Below are 20,048 nucleotides of genomic sequence, written 5' to 3'. Positions count from 1 at the left end.
CTTATTCATTCACACAATTCACCCACACATTAATTCATACTCTCACTCATTCACACAATTCACCCACACATTAATTAATTCTCTCACTCATTCACACTTTTTATTTCAATATTTTTATAACCTCCCCTTCTCACCATCTACCCTCCTTCCTCCCTCTGTAGTTCACTTACCCTGCTGAAGTCCTGCAGTGGGAGCACAAGGTCTTTGTCTCGCTGTTGTGTCGTAGTGCTCACTGCTTCACTGCTGAGCGGCGGAATATGATGTCATATTCCTGCGCTCAGCATGAAATGCTGGCACCGCGACCAAGCTAGAGGCTGTAGTCAGGGCAGCATCGAGGTAGGTGGGGGCAGGAAGCAGAGGAAACAGAAGGGCGCCAAGAGGTGGCTGAAAACTTTTTCGTGAGCGACCGCTCAACGCCCCTCTCTCTCCTCTAACACATACCAAAGGCCGCCCTGTCAGTCGGCAACCGGGCCGTATGCCACAACAGAAGGCTTTGTGTGCCCATTGTGGGATGCGTGCCATAGGTTCGCGATTGCTGGTCTAGACAGACACTTCAGGGGATATCCTGTCATTCAATGACCTTCTGGTTGATGTCAGCAGTGATGTCTACTGGAAGGGAATGCCCGATCTTATGAATTGGGAAGTCTTTATGTAAAGGCGTAGAGATGCTCGTGCCAGCAACCATTACAAGTGATCGGTAAGTAGGCTGTGAAAAGATGGTAGCAAAATCGCATATATGCTGTTTTTAAAATTGGTCCCAGGGCCAGGAAATCAGCCATATTTTGTATTAAAAGCCCGACCCTCAACTCACCTGGACAGTCAGCTATATTAAGTTTGTAACATTAATATTGTAACATGCCAGACCTCTGAGTCCTATGGGCACTCAGCCACATCATGTATTTGCAAACTGGACCACCATTGAGTCATCAGGCCAGTCACCCATATTTAGTTGATAGGAAGGGTATGGGGAGCATGAGTTCATGAATAGCTTCTATGTCCCCCAAGTTTATGTTTAGAATGTTAAATCTCAGCCCACCACCAATAGAAAAGGGGAGACACAGAATAAGCTTAGTATCTTCTATAAAGGGCCTTTAACCACCCCATCCCACTGTATGAGGAGAGGGTTGGAGGCAGGAGGAACATTACTTGCATGCCACCTTGAATCCCTATATTGCTTCATTATACGAGATTAAATATGTAATGACTCGGTTGGAGGTTTTTAGTATGCTTGAATAAGACAATCTCCCAAACGACCTTGTAGGACCTTGAAGGTTCAGGGACATTGCAGAGGTATTCAAAAAAATAATTCTTTTCTTGCACGTTGAGAAATCTGACCGTGCTTTAAGATCTAAATCAAACTATGACCTTCGAAAACAAAAAGAAAATGTAACAATCAGTATGAAAACCACTAATCAGAATCTTCAACGTTCCATGGATTATCTTCCCAGTAACATATATATATATATATATATCGTCCTCATACATGAAGTTGTGACTCATTTAACTTTGTTCTGTTATGAAAAAGTTTACTTTTGAAAAAAATCAGTTATTCCTACAGAATTTGTAAATACTTGCTAAACTTCTGGGATTTCCCCCTGTGGGACTCAAAGCAATTCTTAAATGCATTGTGTCGGAGTTTATTCCTTAGTATCAGCAATATGTTAATACTGTCACATCTCTCCGGCAAGCAAGATTCCATTTGCCTGACATCTCTCACACTTTACAGATTTTTATACCACGAGCTCTTGAAAATACGGTACAAATTTCTTTGTAAAATAATCTTAAAGGACAGTTACACATTGATGGATTTTTATACTCGCTTTATCCAACGAGAAAGAATGAAAGGGATGTGAATGGTCCCACCATCTCTGGACACGGAAGATACATTCCTAAATTACGGCATTGATTGCATATTTTTAAAATACACATATTTAATAAGTAAGTTTTTTTGGTTATATGTGTAATGTATTGTTTTGCAGGCTGTATTTTATCATGGCTACAACATTTTCCAATTTTAGAAATCATTTGAAATGAACGCTGGCTCATTAATGTCATTCTTATATAATTATTATTATCTTTGATGCAGCATAAATTGAATGTGGAAAGTTCACAAACATAAGCAGCTCCTATGCCAGAAGAGACTGTGAAACGGGGACATTTAATGCAAGTCTTCGAGGTCTGCAGACAGTCCTAGGTAAAGTGTTTTCAAAAGCCAAAAATAAAAATTTTTTATGTATGTGTGTGTGCATGTGTTTGCCGGTGTGTATGCGTGTGTGAGTGTGTGCGTGTGTTTGAATTATGCTCTATAATAAGGACAGTAATTCAATTACTTGGAGTGTGACAATCCGATTGCAATTAATGTACTGATTTGCTAAATGCAAATTATCTATATTTCTATATTTTATTTTATTATTATTATTATTATTTATTGTTTTATATAGCGCCATCAAAGTCCGTAGCGCTAATATAGGGGATAGAAGCATGGAATACGTAGATAGACCTTCTGTAGACTGCAATAAAAAATCACACATGTATTGTCCCATTTTCTTTAACTGAGATAAAATGTATCACTATTTTAAGCAGTTTTTGTCAGATGGGAGGATTTCTATTGATTCGCTTGTGACATAGACATGAATAAAGTAACACAATGTATCTCAGTTAAAGAATACAGGACAATACATCTCTTTTTTTAGCTCATTTTTGTTTGCAGTATAAGGGAGGTTTGTTTTTCAGTTACAGGGGTAATTGAATTTCACGGTGCTGCTCGTCATGTACCGAGCTAATAATGACATAATAACAAAATAGGTACAGATTTCATGCTTATTTTAACATGTTCATGCCTGGTGCTGTCTACACCCCCCCACACACACATACACCATCCTCACCTACATACACACCCACCAACCACACACACACCAACCTCACCTACACACACATACTTACACCTGTTCACAATGATGGGTATCTATGAAGCTCCATTAGCTGGACCCTTCCATTCTGAAGTATTTGCAGGACTCTTGTATCGGCCACTTCTACCGAGTCACTGATCACAATGATGTTGAACGCGTCTTCTTTTTTAACAGATTCAGTCATTAAAATGGAAAACAGCAATTACTCCGAAATCGCAGAATTTATTCTTGTGGGATTTTCTGAAGTCAAAGAGATTCAATTGTTCCTGTTTTTGGTGTTTTTATTGTCATATGCTCTTACCGTGTTAGGAAACATGACTATAATTGTTGCCTATTCACTTACCCAAAAACTCCACAATCCCATGTACTTTTGCCTTTCGAATTTCTCCTTTCTGGATATCTGTTATGTGTCTGCAACTGTTCCCAAGACGTTGTCGAACCTCCTAGCGGAGGATAAAACAATCAGTTTTTATGGATGTGCCCTTCAAATGTACTGCGTTGTGCTTATGGGCGGCACGGAGTGCTACATGCTGGCAGCCATGGCGTACGATCGCTATAACGCCATATGCCACCCCCTCTTATATAGCACTATAATGACCAAGAGAGCTTGCAATTCGCTTATAGCGGGGTCATGGATTATTGGCGCCCTAAATTCTCTTATACACACAGTCCTGGCCTTCACTTTACCCTTCTGCAGCCATGAGATTAATCACTTCTTTTGCGATGTCCCCCCGTTACTGAAGCTGTCCTGTACCGACACCTTTACCAATGAAATTGTTGTTTTCTTGGTCGGCGGTTGTGTTGTTGTTGGTTCCTGTATATTAACCATACTTTCTTACGTTCATATCATATCAACTATTCTAAGCATTCGTTCAAGTTCAGGGAGGAAAAAAGCTTTCTCGACCTGTACTTCTCACCTTACAGTTGTTGCCATATTTTATGGATCTGCTATTTTTATGTATTTTAGACCCAAATCGAAGTATGCTAAATATCAGGAAAAACTGGTCTCCATTATGTATACAATTATCGCACCGATGTTAAACCCTTTTATATACAGTCTGAGAAATAATGACGTAAAAGATGCTGTTAGTAATGTAGGGCGCCGCATAATTGGAACTCACAGGTATTAGTTTCTCTGTAATGCCTTCGTCAACTGTTTGTTTTTCTATGTAGCTGTAATGCGTCCATAAAACGCATATAAAGCTGAAATACATATAAAGCTGAAAATATAAAATATATGAAGCTATGAGTGTAGATTTATGAAGCAATATGTTATCACTGTTTGACAAAAACCTGAAAATCAATCATTTCTGCAATGAGTGTGAAACTTCTTCTAACATGATTGAAACCGACCAACACTTAACCCAAGATGAATTCACACAAATAGTAAATAAAAACTAGACTTGGGCACCAGGGGGCTCTTCGTCTTTGTGCTCATCTTCGGCAAAAGAAAAATCTTCGTACTCTGCGAATATTCCCCCCTTTCCTGTCTTCTCTTCAGGCGAATATTCGTGGACATTCTTTGTATTCGTTTTCCCTTCGTTTTTTTAAATAAAGGGTTAATACGGGGATAACATGTACCGCAGCAGCTCTGGCGGCAGGAGTTTAAATGACCGTATGAGCAACTCTATTGTGGAGGACTGCATTGGGAGGAAAGAAAGTTGCGGGCGCGGGTGGTCTTGCTGGGGTTGCGGGCGGTCAGGCTGTACCTGCGGGTCCCGGTAATCCTGCGCAGTCCTGCAAGGCTGCCTTCTCATTGCTCCCTTACAGCGTCTCATCTCTTGCTCCGCCCAGGAACAAAACTGAGTCACGTGATGTCACTTCCTGTGACCCCGCCTTGTTCCTGGGCGGAGCAAGAGAAGAGATGCTGTGAGGGAGCAACTCGAGGGCAGCCTTGCGGGACTGCGTGGGAAATCTGCAGTTCAGGTAAGGAGGTGGGCTTAATTGGCCCTTTAACCTACGGATTTCCACTCCCATTATCTAACGCAGCATCGCAGGGGTTAACGGGAGAGGAAATCCGTAGGTTTCTGTCAGGAGTTAAAAAGGTCGTGCGAGTGAGCCTATTGGTCACCTGCAGGCGACCAATAGGCTCACTCGCACTGCCCTGTCAACTCCTGCGATGCCGTGAAGATAAGGTAGGCTGGATGGGGAAGGGACCGGGGAGATTAGTAGACGAAGACGATCACGAAGATTCTTCGTGGTGTGTGTCTTTGTCTTCGCCTACGTTTTACCGCCGCTCTCTTCTCTTCTTCGTGTCTTCGGAACGAACACGAAAACGCACTCTTCGTGTTTGTTGTCATGTTTACCTGAAGACGAATGCACAAGTCTAATAAAAACCTCAACAAAAAACTTACTGTAATAATAAGTATCGGCCACCACTGCACACCACTCCGTCCAGAAAACCAAAGCACGCAAAAGGGAACTCAAGAGAGAAAGACACTTAAAATCAAGATGACATATTAAAGACTCTGGATTACTGGATTGCTGGATTCCATCATAAACGGACCCATTTTCTTTCTTTCTTTCTTTCCTTTTCTTTCTTTCAGACTTTAATAAATATTTTCTAATTTAACTTTTTTCCCTGATTTAAAAGTTTACTTTTGAAAAAAATCAGTTATTCCTACAGAATTTGTAAATACTTGTTAAACTTCTGGGATTTCCCCCTGTGGGACTCAAAGCAATTCTTAAATGCATTGTGTCGGAGTTTATTCCTTAGTATCAGCGATATGTTAATACTGTCACATCTCTCCGGCAAGCAAGAATCCATTTGCCTGATAAATCTCACACTTTACAGATTTTTATACCATTAATTTTTAAAATATTGTTAAAGGACAGTTACTCATTAGTGGATTTTTATACTCGCTTTATCCAGCGAGAAAGAATAAAAGGGATGTGAATGATCCCACCATCTCTGAACGCGGAAGATACATTCCTAAATTACGGCATTGATTGCATATTTTTAAAATACACATATTTAATAAGTAAGTTTTTTTGGTTATAAGTGTAATGTATTGTGTTGCAGGCTGTATTTTTTCATGGCTACAACATTTTCCAATTTTAGAAATCATTTGAAATGAACGCTGGCTCATTAATGTCATTCTTATATAATTATTATTATCTTTGATGCAGCATAAATTGAATGTGGAAAGTTCTCAAACATAAGCAGCTCCAATGCCAGAAGAGACTGTGAAACGGGGACATTTAATGCAAGTCTTCGAGGTCTGCAGACAGTCCTAGGTAAAGTGTTTTCAAAAGCCAAAAAGAAAAAAAAAAGTATGTATGTGTGTGAATATGTGTGTGTGAGTGTGTGCGTGCGTGTATGTATGTGTGTGCGTGTGTGTGAGTGTGTGCGTGTGTGTATGTATGTGTGTGCGTGTGTGTAAGTGTGTGCGTGTGTGTATGTATGTGTGTGCGTGTGTGTGCATGTGTATGTGTGTGTGCGTGTGTGTATGTATGTGTGTGCGTGTGTGCGTGTGTGTATGTATGTGTGTGCGTGTGTGTGAGTGTGTGCGTGTGTGTATGTATGTGTGTGCGTGTGTGTGAGTGTGTGCGTGTGTGTATGTATGTGTGTGTGCGTGTGTGTGTGAGTGTGTGTATGTATGTGTGTGCGTGTGTGTGAGTGTGTGCGTGTGTGTAAATTATGCTCTATAATAAGGACAGTAATTTAATTACTGGGATTAATGGAGTGTAACAATCAGATTGCAATGAATGAATGGATTTGATATATAATTGAAGGATGGATACATAGACAGACCTCCTGTAGACTGCAATAAATAAAATCACACATGTATTGTCCCATTTTCTTTAACTGAGATAAAATGTATCACTATTTTAATCATTTTTTGTCAGATGGGAGGATTTCTATTGAATCGCTTGATAGACATGAATAAAGTAACACAATGTATCTCAGTTAAACAATACAGGACAATACATCTCTTTTTTTTAGCTCATTTTTGTTTTCTGTATAAGGGAGGTGTGTTTTTCAGTTACAGTTTTCTTTTTACAGTTATTAACCCCTTAAGGACAATGGGCGGTCCTTAAACCTATTGAAAACAATGCATAATGAGCCCATACATGTCCGGGCTTTGCCAGTAAGGGGTTAATATTCATTGAATTTCACAGTGCTGCCTGCCATGTACCGTCCTAATAACGACATTAATTGCATAATAAAAAAAACTAGATCCAGATTCCATTCTTATTTTAACATGTTCATGTCTGGTGCTGTCTAACCCCCCCCCCACACACACACACATACACACACCAACCTCACCTACACACACCTACACACACACACACACTTACACCTGTTTACAATGATGGGTATCTATGAAGCTCCATTAGCTGGACCCTTCCATTATTATATTGCAATTTCTGAAGTATTTGCAGCTATCAGGCAGGACTCTTATATCGGCCACTTCTACCGAGTCACTGATCACAATGATGATGCAATAGTGTTGAACACGTCTTCTTTTTTAACAGATTCAGTCATTTAAATGGAAAACAGCAATTACTCCGAAATCGCAGAATTTATTCTTGTGGGATTTTCTGAAGTCAAATGGATTCGAAAGTTCCTGTTTTTGATGTTTTTATTGACATATGTGATTACCGTGCTTGGAAACATGACTATAATTGTTGCCTATTCACTTACCCAAAAACTCCACAATCCCATGTACTTTTGCCTTTCGAATTTCTCCTTTCTGGATATCTGTTATGTGTCTGCAACTGTTCCCAAAGCGTTATCGAACCTCCTAGCGGAGGATAAAACAATCAGTTTTTATGGATGTGCCCTACAAATGTACTGCGTTTTGCTTATGGGCGGCACGGAGTGCTACATGCTGGCAGCCATGGCGTACGATCGCTATAACGCCATATGCCACCCGCTCTTATATAGCACTATAATGACCAAGAGAGCTTGCATTTTGCTTATAGCGGGGTCATGGATTATTGGCGCCCTAAATTCTCTTATACACACAGTCCTGGCCTTCACTTTACCCTTCTGCAGCCATGAGATTAATCACTTCTTTTGCGATGTCCCCCCGTTACTGAAGCTGTCCTGTACCGACACCTTTGCCAATGAAATTGTCGTTTTCTTGGTCGCCGGATGCGTTATTGTTGGTTCACTTATATTAACCATACTTTCTTACATATATATAATATCAACTATTCTAAACATTCATTCAAGTTCAGGGAGGAAAAAAGCTTTCTCGACCTGTACTTCTCACCTTACAGTTGTTGCCATATTTTATGGTTCTGGAATATTTATGTATTTTAGACCCAAATCGAAGTATGCTAAATATCAGGAAAAACTTGTCTCTGTTGTGTATACAATTATCGCACCGATGTTAAACCCTTTTATATACAGTCTGAGAAATAATGACGTAAAAGATGCTGTTAGTAATGTAGGGCGCCGAATAATTGGAACTCACAGGTATTAGTTTCTCTGTAATGCCTTCGGCAACTGTTTTTTTGTATGAAGCCGTCCTTAAAACGCATATAAAGCTGAATCATATAAAATATATGAAGCTATGAGTATAGATTTATGGAGCAATATGTTATCACTGTTTGACAAAAACCTGAAAATAAATCATTTTTGCGTTGATACAGAGCAATGAGTATGAAACTTCTTGTAACATCATTGAAACCGACCAACACTTAACCCTGCACCTGGCGGGTTGTTGGTTAATGTTTGTGTTGGTTGTTTATGCTGGCATGGGACAATAAAGCTGTGACCGATGCCCTACCCGCATATTGGTGTCTTTATTTAAGGGGTTTGGGTTGAAGTAATAGGTATAGACTCCAGGCCTAAGCAGTCAAGACATGAAATCACAATGATTTACTAAAGACACTGGATTCCTGTCATATAACCGTCATAAACTGACCCATTTCCTTCTGTTTCTTCTTCTCTTTCTTTTTTTCTTTCTTTTTCTTTCCTTTTTTTAATTTCTTTCTTTCTTTCTTTCTTTCTTTCTTTCTTTCTTTCTTTCTTTCTTTCGTTCTTAATTTATCTCGCATTGCCCCTTTTCACTCTTCTTATCCTGGACTTTGATTGTTTTGATCTGTACCTTATCAGTCTGTTTTTTTAACCCATACACTGACACAAATACCTGATTAAATAAGCCTTTTATTTAGTAATGCTCAAACAACGAACCATTCGGCTAATCTATTTGTCCATATTTTTTATTGTTGTAAAAACCTTAAATTAAACATTAAGCCCCTTAAAGTCAACCCGTACTTTGTTGAATTCTTTTATGTACTTAAATGTTTCTAACACATATCCCCTCTCCCTTCTCTCCTCTGAGTCTTTACGCTACTATTTAACGCACCACTTCTGCACCCATGGACCTCCTATGGTTTCATAAAGTGGGTAACTCGCTGGGCATTTAGCCAGGTAAGCTGTGGAGCTCAGGATACTGCCTACCGCCTCCAATCATAGAAATGGCAGAGCACCGTGTAGGACACGCTGGGCAGGGAGTATTGAGAAGGACCATCGCACAAGATGTGAGGGTTTGGTGGCTCAGGTGCTTCATGCAGCGATTTATTCTGGCCTAGGCCTGGGTTTCGAACGGAGACTCCGGGTCACGAGCCACTTCTCCGTGTCTCCAGCTCACTACGGGGGACCTCGGCAGTGCGGCACTCCCCACTCTGCTCCACCTTCCCCATTAAAAATATCATGTGTCCCGTGACATAGAGGGTACCGCCTGCAACATCAGCCGGAGCCAAAAGGTTCCTAGGTATGAATACCAGGGAGCAGATCACCCTCCCTGTGCTGCCGGCACAGCCCCCACAGGATGGAATATGCCTTTAAGACACAGATCACCAGGGTATGATGTCATATCCCAACATTCAGCAGTGATGAAAGCGGCTGCGTAGTAGGCAGGTGGGGGCACTGCCCTGGGTCAGGCCTAGGAAAGCACCCAAGGTAAACACATCTCTGGCTACACGACGATCACAACCTTAAGGAAAATTACCTATAAACACTTGAACATTTATTAAAGCAACAATACGGTCTATCTATATTTTAGTCCCATAAGCCTGGACCTTTATGAAAAGTCACATATATATATATATATATATATTTTTTTGTTTTATTTTTTTTCTATTATTCCGATTTTAATAGACAAATTCTGTAATATTTAGTTAAATAACTCACCATGTTCCAATATTATACACATTTTAATAATAAAAAAAAAGATTAAAATGCAATGAAAGCTATTATTATATTTCCAAAGAAAGACATCTCAAGGTAAGGTACACCCAAGTGTATCCCCCCCCCCCCCCCGGAACAGGTTAATTAAAATGAAATAAACAAATATAAAGATTTTCTTTGACATGGTTAAAGTCTTTTCACCTCGACTTAATGCAAACTTTTCATTGTGTGTAAAGCACGACGGCGAATTCCCTCGGCAGCTGGTAATATTAGCAACGAATATCCGTGATGTCAGCCAGAGCAAAACTATAAAAAAAAAGCATAAATTCATTTATTTTAGAGTTACTCTATCTCAGGTCTAATGTACTGGACATTTACCCAGCATTTACATCTCTGTTCATGTTTATTTATCATTACAGAAGAGACATATATTTTTTTTTTGATGTCTCAATTCCTTATTGTTTGATCATTGCAGGAAAAATTATCAATAATTATTGATTTTTGCTTTGTTGATGACCTGCGATTGATTTATTGCTATTAAACTTGAATGAAAGAAACACCTATCACATTTTGGAATGCTAATTAACATCAGAGGTATTCGCAGGTCTCATCGATCACCTATACAAAGTTACAAGTGGTAAGGCGTTTCCAGACTTTATCCTTTTAATCCATCATAAAATGCTTTGATTTTAACACATTATAGTTTTTTTTTTTTATCTATTGCTTCCATTCAAAATTCAGTATTTTCAGTTACACTTTTTTATCGTACTAAAATTAGCCAAAAATCTAAAGAAAAACAAAAACATTTTATATAACCCTGATAGATTTAATATTACATTTTTTTTGCTCACCTTTGTAACAATATTTACGTGGGCACATCTAGTTATAGAATAAATAATATTAAATAAAAAATGATGTTTTTAAAAGAATATTTGTGACATCTGATACTGGTCTAACACTTGACAAAATATATGTTAAGATTAATATTTTGGGTAAATATACATGCATTTGAGAAAACATACATAGTACAGCATTTTGAAAATTTTAATGCTGAAAAACTTACGTAGAAAATCGAGTTTAATGCACATTTAGAAATAAGTTGTAAAAACACCTAAAGTGGTTTTATCACCATAGTAACCAATGTTCCAACGAGCAGGAACATTCCATTCCTTGTCGTGGCAAAAAGAACACTTTTCAAACTTTGCACGAATATAATTTTTTTTATTTAATTCTGTATGTATTTTTTTTCCTGCAAATCTGTTTTTCAAACTCACCATAATCTCTTATATTTAGAGAATAAATCCGAATGGAGGAAGGAAACCGGACGTCGTTAACGTATTTTATCCTTGTTGGACTGACGGAGAACCCTGGATTCCAGCCGTTTCTCTTCGCGGTCTTTTTATGTTTCTACGTGGTCACCGTGAGCGGTAACACGTGTATCATTCTCGCCTATCGTCTGTGTTCTGCTCTTCAAACCCCGATGTACTTTTGTCTCGCCAACTTCTCCTTCATAGAAATATGCTACGTATCGACTATCGTCCCCAAAACGTTGGCGAATTTTCTTGCGGAACATAAAACGATCTCTTTTCGGGGCTGTGCCCTTCAAATGTACTTTGGATTTCTTTTCGGTGGTGCGGAGTGCTACATGCTCGCGGCTTTGGGCTACGATCGCTATAACGCCATATGCTTCCCGCTCCTATATAACACTATTATGAGTAGGAAAGCGTGCCTCCAGCTCGTACTGGGCTCATATCTCATTGCTGCAGGAAACGCTTTGGTCCACAACGTCCTAACGTTCGCTCTACCCTTCTGCGGGTCTAACAGGATCAATCATTTCTGTTGCGACGTCCCACCGATACTGGAACTGGCGTGCGCGGACACCCGTATCAACGAGGCGGTCCTTTTCGGCTTAGCCGGTTGCGTCATCATCGGCTCGTTCGTATTTATCATGTTTTCCTATATAAAAATCATCTCGGCGGTTCTAAGCATGCGTTCCACTTCGGGGAGGAAGAAAGCGTTCTCTACCTGTACCTCCCACTTCATGGTTGTTGCTATTTTCTACGGTTCCGCCATTTTCATGTATTTTAGACCCAAATCAGCTTATTCGATGTATCAGGACAGACTGGCCTCGGTGATGTACACAGTAATTGCCCCGCTGTTGAACCCTTTCATATACACTTTAAGGAATAACGATATTAAAGTAGCTCTCATCAAACTAATCCTAAGCATTTTGGCCAATAATAAAGCGGCCAACGAGAAACTCTAGTTCTAGCCAACCACATCGACCAAACCCTACTGTATGGAACCCTCAAGAGTCATTGGCCAAATAATGTCTTATGTTTGTTAGTTTAGATGCTTCACTAATTAATTGAAACATTGAAATTAAACATGAAAAAGAAGAAAAAAATAAACTGCCCCTTTGGCAGAAAAAAATGTGCTTAAAAAATAATTTAATGACGTATACTTGGGCGGTCTACTTATTTTGTATGATTATTTTTGCATTGAAGTATTTACATGATAGTTGATGATAAGACTTTCAAGAGGGCATTTATATACAGAATTACTGAAAAATATAATGAATACTGTAAAATAAAAACAGACATTTTTAAAAGAATATTTGTGTTATTAAATATTGATTAATTAAAGATTTAATATTACATTTTTGTACACCTCTCGAAGAAGACTTACCTTTCACATCTACTTACTGAAAAATATAATAAATAATCTAAAATTAGAAATTATGTTTTTAAACCAATATTTGTTCAATTTTGGACTAAAGGTACTGACCCCAAGAAAAGCAATTTGTATTTTTTTTATATGAAATATATGTCAGGGTAAATATTTTTATGATTTACTGTTAAATAAAAAATACTATTTTTAATATTTTGAGTAAATATGCTTGTAAATATGTTTCATTTTCAGTATGCGAAATTTAATGTATCTTTAAAAATACATCGGCAAAAAAAGCCAAAGGCCCAAAATTATAATACATTGTGGATGAGAGAAATAGCTACGGTACCATAAAACAAATTATTTCCATTAATTACATTTAATTAGATGTGAGAAATGCACTATTTTATTATTTTTTAATGTGATATTTTTAGAGAGAGCTAATGTCTGCGTTTCCTTTATTTGGAGTAATTGCCATAACAATCTCTTCATCAGCTCCTAATCAAGGTTTAAGATTCCGCAGGCGACTCGCTGAATTTTGATCTATGAAGATGAAATAGAAAGAAAAACTATTATAGCAAACTGGACACACTTGACGAGTAACTACACAGAATAGTCATGCCAGGGTATTAAAGGGTTATTATTTTAAGACTCTCAGGGTCAGCTCATCAATCAAGTTCCTGGGTATGATAATCATACCCCAGACTTTGCCCCAAAACGTGGGGGCTTATAGGTTACTTGTTTAATCTACAGACTGCTTCCAGGTCCAACATATCCCATGCAAGTTCTTCCCCAATACCCCCACTCCTAGCCATTTCAATCTTTGGGGGTCTAGACCCACCCTTATACTTATCGCCTTACTGCCTCCTATAGGAAGCTGAAGAGAAGGTTCACCCCAAGGGGTTAACATAGATGAACTTGATCATCCGGATTTGCACAAATTACAAATTTAACAACTTTTGGGGAATTCGGTACAAAGCCATGAAAACGGGGCCAGACCCCTTACAAGTTGGATGAAAATGAATCAAAAAGCTCAAAATTGTTGTCCAAAATTCTGGTGCTCACATTCCCTCACACTCTCATTCACTCTCTCTCATATTTATCATAAATTATTTATTTATAGGTTAATTTCTATGTATTTTTTGGGGGACGGGAGCTAAATATGTGTGAGTTTCAGGCCAAACTGGCAAAATGTAAAGTCACATGACCTCACCAACAACACACAAATTTGTGAGTCTTAACAAGTGAAGGCGTGCAACTTAAGTCAAATCTAGCCACTCAAGTTGACCCATAACTCAGCTGACTAATTGACATCTTAGTGAATAGATCCAAAAGTGGGAAGACCATGGATTGTTGAAGTGGTCATTGTGAAAATTCGGTCCACAGTAAAGAAGGTGGTTAACCCCTTCATGACAAACCCTGTACATGTATGGGCTCACGATGCGTTGTTCTTAATGGATTTAAGGACAGCCAGTTGTCCTTAAGGGGTTAATGGTTAGTTTTACAGTAAATTGAATTTGAATGAATTGAAGAAAAGTTTGCATTAAAGTTTTAGGTACTTTTTATATAACTGCATCCAGTATTCTCTCTTTGGGAGTTAGGTTTTCCCTGCAGAATACAAGAAACATATAAATATTATACATCCGAGAAGGTAATTTGAGTATAATAACTCACTATCGGCAAAAAAAAACCCCAATACCCCAAAATATTTATGTCCAAAAACATACATTTTTTAAAACAGTATAATTCATTATTAAATAAATTTATATTAACTTCCGCACTAGGAAAATATGGAAAGAAAAATGTAAATTGTTTGTTTCCAGAACTTTTCATTGTGTGTAAAAATATCACTTTAATGTTTTCCCCAGAGCAACATTAGCCCAGAACGTAAGTGACGTCACCAAAAAAAAGACCGTCTAAAGGGTATAAATCAGTAAATAATCACATTCTTGGTAACAAACGAGAGGCGCTTGGTTAACCCTTTCATCTCAATCTGTATTCCAGTTTACGGATGAAATACAAATTATCACGGACATTTATTTCCTAATCAATGGCGAGGGCGATACAATTTCTTCCTTAAAAACAAGGACAAAAAGAATAATTTCTGCCTGGAACGCATCCTTAATCAGCAGCAATTCCTCACAATAATAATATATATGACTACACAGTAAGTTCACTGGCGTCCTATTTAGTATTTTTCCCTTAATTTTAAAAATAATTTTTATACTCAGTACATGTTATCTATTTTTAATCCGCTTCTAGGTTTATGATTCATAAATAATGCACCAACAACATTTTCCGGACTGCATTATCGGAAATAATTACTTGTAGGATGTACGTCGTCCTTTTGCCGTTTTCAGTGTAAATGCAACAGGGATAATGTTATGATTATTCATTTTTTGGTCATTTTTTTAAATAAATAAACTGGTTTGAATAAGGAAGAATTGTGAATTCTTCTAAACGTTATAATTATACAATTGTCAGTCCATACTTTAGGGGGAAAACAATACGATGATACTGATAATACATTTTACGTTGTACATACAGGATTACAATAAATATTTTTTTAGACATAAATTTTAAAAATGTGCATATTGTTTTAATATGATTAATTCATAGAAAGAAAAATTACTCTGATAATAAGTACACTTATCCCTAGCTGTAAAAATGCTATAGAAACATTATATATATATATATAGTATATAAAGAGAGGGAAAAAAGAGTAAAAAAAAACTGATTAATTTAAAATACAGTTTTATGAATCCACAGAAACATAAATATTTTTATTTTTAAATAAACATTTTATTTTTAAATAAGAAGATACCCAGAGAATCCAACCGAAGAAACACACTGAATTATAAATAGGCCACCCGGGATCTATAAATTAAACTTAGATTTAGCGTCTCCCGTACAGATTATATGGCAAATCCTAAAATATGAAATTCTATGAAAAAAATAATGATATACAGTTAAAGTTCCCATTCATTTTATATTTTCAGCAGTTTAGAAAATGCACTTTAAAAAATGATCTGTTTGATCTGCGTAATATTTAGACTCCATCACGGAGGATTTTTTTTCTGCTCAGTAATTTATTTATGCCAATAGTATTAATCCTACAAAAAAATAACAAAATTACCCTCTAAAAAAAAATGCAAAATCATCCATGTAAGAAAAATAAAAGAGTTTATCCTTGCTGGACAATCAGGCAACGCAGAATATCCAGAATATTAGACTTTTCTTTTTATGTCTTTATCTAATTACTGTGAACCCCCCCCCCCCGTTCGGCCCATCTGGTCTGTCTGTTTTTTTTTTTTGCTGTAAAGAGTCAAACCTTAATCAGTCGTTGGTCTCGTCTTAGATTCAGGAGCCGTATGTCCATCCCATGCATGTTTAATTTCCCTCAAAGTAATAGCCTCCAAAATGTCTGATGGGAAGCTGTTCCATATATCTACTACCCTCTCATTAAAGTAAGATATTTTCTGCATATTTCACAATCCCTTTACAGAATCAAACTGAATGGAGGAAGGAAACCGGACATCGTTAACGTATTTTATCCTTGTTGGACTGACGGAGAACCCTGGATTCCAGCCGTTTCTCTTCGCCGTCTTTTTATGTTTCTACGTGGTCACCGTGAGCGGTAACACGTGTATCATTCTCGCCTATAATCTGTGTTCTGTTCTTCAAACCCCGATGTACTTTTGTCTCGCCAACTTCTCCTTCTTAGAAATATGCTACGTGTCCGTCATCGCTCCGAAAATGTTATCCAATCTCCTAACCGACCGTAAAGCGATCTCGTTTCGCGAGTGTTCCATCCAGATGTATTGTGCGTTTCTCTTCGGCGGTGTCGAGTGTTACATACTTGCGACCATGGCCTACGATCGATACAACGCCATATGCCGCCCGCTCTCATACTGCAATATGATGAGCCGGAAGGTGTGCGTTCAGCTCGTCGCCGGCTCCTGGATCATTGGTGCGGTTAATGCTTTAATACACAACGTCCTAACGTTCACTCTACCCTTCTGCGGGTCTAACAGAATCGATCATTTCTTTTGTGACGTCCCACCGATACTGGAGCTGGCGTGCGCGGACACCCGGATCAACGAGATCGTCCTATTCGCTGTAGCCGGCTGCGTTATAATTGGATCGTTTCTATTAACGATGATCTCTTACGTTAAAATCGTCTCCACCGTTTTCAGTGTGAATTCCGGTTCTGGAAGGAAGAAAGCCTTTTCCACCTGCACCTCTCACTTCACGGTTGTTTCAATTTTCTACGGCTCGGGGATTTTTATGTATTTCAGACCCAAATCTAGTTATTCCATGCATAAGGACAGCCTGGCCTCTCTGTTGTACGCGGTCATCGCCCCCCTGTTAAATCCTTTCATATACAGTTTAAGGAACAATGATGTAAAAGTAGCTCTCGTAAAAATAACACGTGGCTTAAAAAAATTCTAGGAAGAACTCATCCTAATCATTTACATATATATATATAAGGCAAAAAAATGAATATTTAGTGTATTAAATAAATTAAAAGATATTATTTTATGTATTTTTTTTCCATATTTCATGTTTTGGCTCATATCTAAGGCAAGAGTCAGGCTTGGCTGAAATGATATACGGTATATACCATGTGCCAATAATATATGTATATATCATTGATTAAGAAACCCAAAAGCTACCTGATAAATTTTAAAATCTCAAAAAGAAAGTAAAAATGTTGATATGACAATATTTAGCGGAAATGTACGGGTGTTCAGATGAATGTGTGTGCGATTTATGAAAGTGTTTCATATTTCAAATGGTTGTTCCCTCTCTTCACCCCTCTTTTATTCTCTCTTCCCTTTCCCCTACCCCTTCTCTCTCCTTTGGTTAGTCTTTCACTCAATACAGAAATTTCAATAAAACTTTTTAATAAAAACAAATGATCCCCCATCGTGTGTTTAGAGTCCTTCTTTCTTCATATTATTTATTATTACGTGAGAGAAAAAACTTTGAGAAGTAAGAAATGCTTATCTTATGCCGTTTTTTTTTTCCTACTAATGTCTCCTACTGTGAACTTTTACCATAAACTGTTAACTGCTGCTAGGGTTGCCACCTGTTTAGGTTTCACCTGGATAAACCCAGAAGAAAGAGGTGAGCCCTGGTTTACACTCCATGTTATTTGTCTCCTTGCCTCTCTCTATTTCTCCTCCCTTTTTTATTTTTTCTCCTCTCTTCCCCTTTTCTTCTATTTCTGCTCTTTCTTCTCTCATCTCCCATCTTCTTTCTCCATTCTATCTCTCCTTTCGCCTTTTCCTCTCTCCTCCCCTCTCCTTTTTCTCTTTTCTCTAATCTCTTTTTTTCCTCTATTTTCTACTATGTCTCTCCTTTCTATTTTTTCTTCTCTCTTCTCTCTTCTCTCTCTCATCTCTTTTCTGTCTGCTAAAGTAAACATTTTTGTATGTCACTGGTAAAGCCATGCCCATGGCCAGAACCCCAAATGCAACTTCTCAAAGGGTGTCAAGAAAACCTCTTTGCTAAAAGTGGCAACTCTGAAATTAAACACAACCAAATATCTATATAAATAATGGTGACAAGTAGTAATGACCACAACCTTCTATCGATAACCAACCTATAGACAAGAATGATTATATTAAGACTGATCTCTTCCCTTATAACCATCCCAAAGATTCTTAACGTTTTAAAACTAATTAACATTTTTCTTACATTATAGAATGTTTACATGGATGTTTAAGGTTTAAACATATTAGGTATTTGTTGAATTAATGTGAAACCAAAGTTGGCTGTTTGTGACAAATGTTAAATGTTGCACCTGTTATAATATTAGGGAGTAGGATGTCCTTCTGATGTCATATCTGCATCTTAATATAATTCCAGTCTTGTCCTTTTAGTCTGAGTATTTGTTTGTGTTAGAATGAGTGTGTGTTTGTGTGTAGGTATTTGTCTTGCTTCTTAATTTTCTCTCTTTTGTCTTTCTCGCTTTCATTCTTTCATCTCTTCTTTTCTCTTGTCCCTCCCCTCCCCCTTTTCTCTTCCATCACCTCCTTTCCATCTTCTCCTTTCTTTCTTGTCCCTCTTCCATCTCCTTATATTTCTCTTTTCATCCATCTCTCTCCTTTCTCTTGTCCCACTCATCTTCTTTCTCTCTTTTCCTATTTCTTCCTTCATCCTCCATCTTTCCTCTCTCGTCTCCTTCTGTTTTTTTCACCCTTCTCCCTCTTTTTTGTTCTCTCTTGTCGCACTTCTCCTCTATCTCTTTTTCCTCCTCATTTCCTTTTCCTTCTCTCCTTTCACTCATCTTTATGACTCAAAGACTTAGTTAAAGAAGCATGTAGTTGGAGAATTTTAACCAGCTATAGGTCTACGATATAATATCCTGAGAAATCCTCTATACACATTTTACCAGCTTCTAGTGTTTTATCGCATTAATGAGTCCTACATTTTTTTTGCCCTTCAAAATTTTCTAAATCATCTTAGAAGTGTATTAAAGTTGAAGCGTATAGCTATATTTTAAACCCTATAGTTAGAATTTGTTTGCGTTGGGGTAAACCTTAGAGTATTACTGTCTGCATCAGGGCAATTAAAAGAAAAAAATACATGTAATTATTTAGCACGATGAATTCCCTATTTGAACATTAATGAAACACAGACGCCATTCTGTTTATCATATATAAAACGCGGTAGTCAGGAGCATTTCCCAGCGACTCATTATCACCGTATATAAAGGATTCATTAGAAGTCATTTCAACGCCGCATAAAATCCTACATTTTTAACATGAATCTGTAACACTCGTCCTCATCTAATGTGTTTGGCCGGAACACGTTCATTTTTCTCGGAAATAAAACCATATTGAATTTTATTTCCTATATTAATGGAAGAATAAATTATAAACACAAGAGAAATGCGTAAGTTTCCTTTTTTCGCGTCTAGGCTAGGAAGCGCTTCATGGCTTCTTATAAAGTCTTTGAGAAGCATTCTCCGGGAATGTTGACATAAATCCTTACATTTGTGCCGTTAATGATTACAGATCCTTTGGTCACAGTAAGTTCGCAATGTGTTTTTTTGTTGATTTGACACACTTTTTAATGTTTTTTTTTAATGTACAGAAATATATTAATCACAATTTTTAAGCTAGCAAATTTTTTAAACTTACTAGCTTGGTATTGAATGGGTTAACACTAATTTTCAGAATATCAAAGCTTTTTGTGTTACCAAGAAGGAATTTATCTTTTGTTTTTCCTACTTTTTTTTAATTAAGTACATTTAAGAAGATATGGACACTCTACTTGGCAAAACCGAGATCTGTTTAAAATAGATGGTGAAC

At 37.6% G+C, this 20,048-nt stretch overlaps 4 protein-coding genes across 4 annotated transcripts; all 4 read left to right on the top strand.

Moving 5' to 3' along the window:
• The first annotated feature begins 3,087 nt into the window (after positions 1–3,087).
• LOC128470019 (olfactory receptor 5V1-like) lies at positions 3,088–4,051 on the top strand. Its single transcript, XM_053451847.1, has one exon. The coding sequence runs from the start codon at positions 3,098–3,100 to the stop codon at positions 4,037–4,039; it is 942 nt and encodes a 313-aa protein (XP_053307822.1). The 5' UTR covers positions 3,088–3,097; the 3' UTR covers positions 4,040–4,051.
• A 3,351-nt stretch (positions 4,052–7,402) lies between these two features.
• On the top strand, positions 7,403–8,512 carry LOC128470579 (olfactory receptor 5V1-like). The gene has a single exon (XM_053452461.1). It carries the CDS (start codon positions 7,403–7,405, stop codon positions 8,342–8,344), a length of 942 nt encoding a protein of 313 aa, XP_053308436.1. The 3' UTR covers positions 8,345–8,512.
• A 2,850-nt stretch (positions 8,513–11,362) lies between these two features.
• LOC128470512 (olfactory receptor 1019-like) lies at positions 11,363–13,057 on the top strand. The gene is made up of 2 exons (XM_053452405.1): positions 11,363–12,274; positions 13,010–13,057. Exons 1-2 carry the CDS (start codon positions 11,363–11,365, stop codon positions 13,055–13,057), a joined length of 960 nt encoding a protein of 319 aa, XP_053308380.1.
• Positions 13,058–16,242: 3,185 nt separating this feature from the next.
• LOC128470511 (olfactory receptor 1019-like) lies at positions 16,243–17,178 on the top strand. The gene has a single exon (XM_053452404.1). The coding sequence runs from the start codon at positions 16,243–16,245 to the stop codon at positions 17,176–17,178; it is 936 nt and encodes a 311-aa protein (XP_053308379.1).
• The last annotated feature ends 2,870 nt before the right edge of the window (positions 17,179–20,048 follow it).

This window comes from Spea bombifrons, chromosome 12 (assembly GCF_027358695.1).
Source record: "Spea bombifrons isolate aSpeBom1 chromosome 12, aSpeBom1.2.pri, whole genome shotgun sequence".
NCBI classification, from domain to species: Eukaryota; Metazoa; Chordata; class Amphibia; order Anura; family Pelobatidae; genus Spea; species Spea bombifrons.
The sequence above is the reverse complement of the archived record's forward strand: the minus strand, read 5'-3'. Positions and strand labels throughout refer to the sequence as shown.

Coding starts and splice junctions, on each gene's coding strand:
- LOC128470579 (XM_053452461.1), top strand. CDS start 7,403: ATGGAAAACAGCAATTACTCCGAAATCGCAGAATTTATTCTTGTGGGA.
- LOC128470511 (XM_053452404.1), top strand. CDS start 16,243: ATGGAGGAAGGAAACCGGACATCGTTAACGTATTTTATCCTTGTTGGA.
- LOC128470019 (XM_053451847.1), top strand. CDS start 3,098: ATGGAAAACAGCAATTACTCCGAAATCGCAGAATTTATTCTTGTGGGA.
- LOC128470512 (XM_053452405.1), top strand. CDS start 11,363: ATGGAGGAAGGAAACCGGACGTCGTTAACGTATTTTATCCTTGTTGGA. Junction 12,275..13,009: donor AAGTAGCTCTCATCAAACTA/ATCCTAAGCATT, acceptor CTTTAAAAATAC/ATCGGCAAAAAAAGCCAAAG.